Source organism: Cynara cardunculus, assembly GCF_001531365.2.
Source record: "Cynara cardunculus var. scolymus isolate 2C chromosome LG 13, CcrdV1, whole genome shotgun sequence".
In the NCBI taxonomy this organism is placed as follows: Eukaryota; Viridiplantae; Streptophyta; class Magnoliopsida; order Asterales; family Asteraceae; genus Cynara; species Cynara cardunculus.
The window spans coordinates 15,446,676-15,447,510 of NC_037540.1; the positions used below are offsets into that span (position 1 = coordinate 15,446,676).

Below are 835 nucleotides of genomic sequence, written 5' to 3' on the forward strand. Positions count from 1 at the left end.
TGACCGAGTTCGTGAGACACAAAGAGGTCATGTCGAAAATAGTAGATGAGATTAAAAGGGAGATCAACTCGAATAAAATCACTGACTCGCAACTATCTAACTTACCTTATCTACAAGCGAGTATCAAAGAAGCCATGAGATTACACCCACCSGTGCCTCTTCTTCTTCCACATATGGCGGCTGAAACTTGTGAGGTTATGAATTACACAATTCCTAAGAACTCCAAAATATTTGTCAATCTTTGGGCRATGGGCCGAGACCCTAAAGTTTGGGATGACCCATTATCTTTTAAACCCGAAAGATTTATGGACTCGAAATTGGATTTGAAAGGTCAAGACTTTGAGTTATTACCATTTGGTTCGGGGAGAAGGATGTGTCCAGGAATGCCCTCAGGTATCAAAAGTGTTCAACTTGTATTGGCATCTTTGATTCATGAGTTCGACTTGATTCTTCCAAATGATGTTGATCCTATGAAGCTCAACATGAATGACAAATTCGGGATTGCTTTGAAAATGGAGGAACCTTTGAAGCTAATCTTCAAACAAAAAAGAGAACATCAATATGCTTAATTCGTATTGGATTTCCTGTCATATATTCGTATCTAAAAGTTAAAATCAATTAATTCATGTTATTTCATATGTAATTCAAGTTATTTTATGTATTTTTAAATATCTCAATAAATGAAGCAGATTTAATAAACCTGTAATGTAATGTTCCTCGTTATCTTTTGTTTGGCTTTTCTAATATTTTTTGTATCGAATGGTCGAGGAAATAACTACATTACCATTTTAATGCTTCATATTTTAGGTACTGTTAAAATATATCGGGTTTAAGG

General features: G+C 34.7%; 1 protein-coding gene across 1 annotated transcript; it reads left to right on the forward strand.

Annotated features, from left to right (window-relative positions):
- Positions 1-8: 8 nt before the first annotated feature.
- On the forward strand, positions 9-584 carry LOC112526064 (probable (S)-N-methylcoclaurine 3'-hydroxylase isozyme 2). The gene has a single exon (XM_025136445.1). It carries the CDS (start codon positions 30-32, stop codon positions 567-569), a length of 540 nt encoding a protein of 179 aa, XP_024992213.1. The 5' UTR covers positions 9-29; the 3' UTR covers positions 570-584.
- The last annotated feature ends 251 nt before the right edge of the window (positions 585-835 follow it).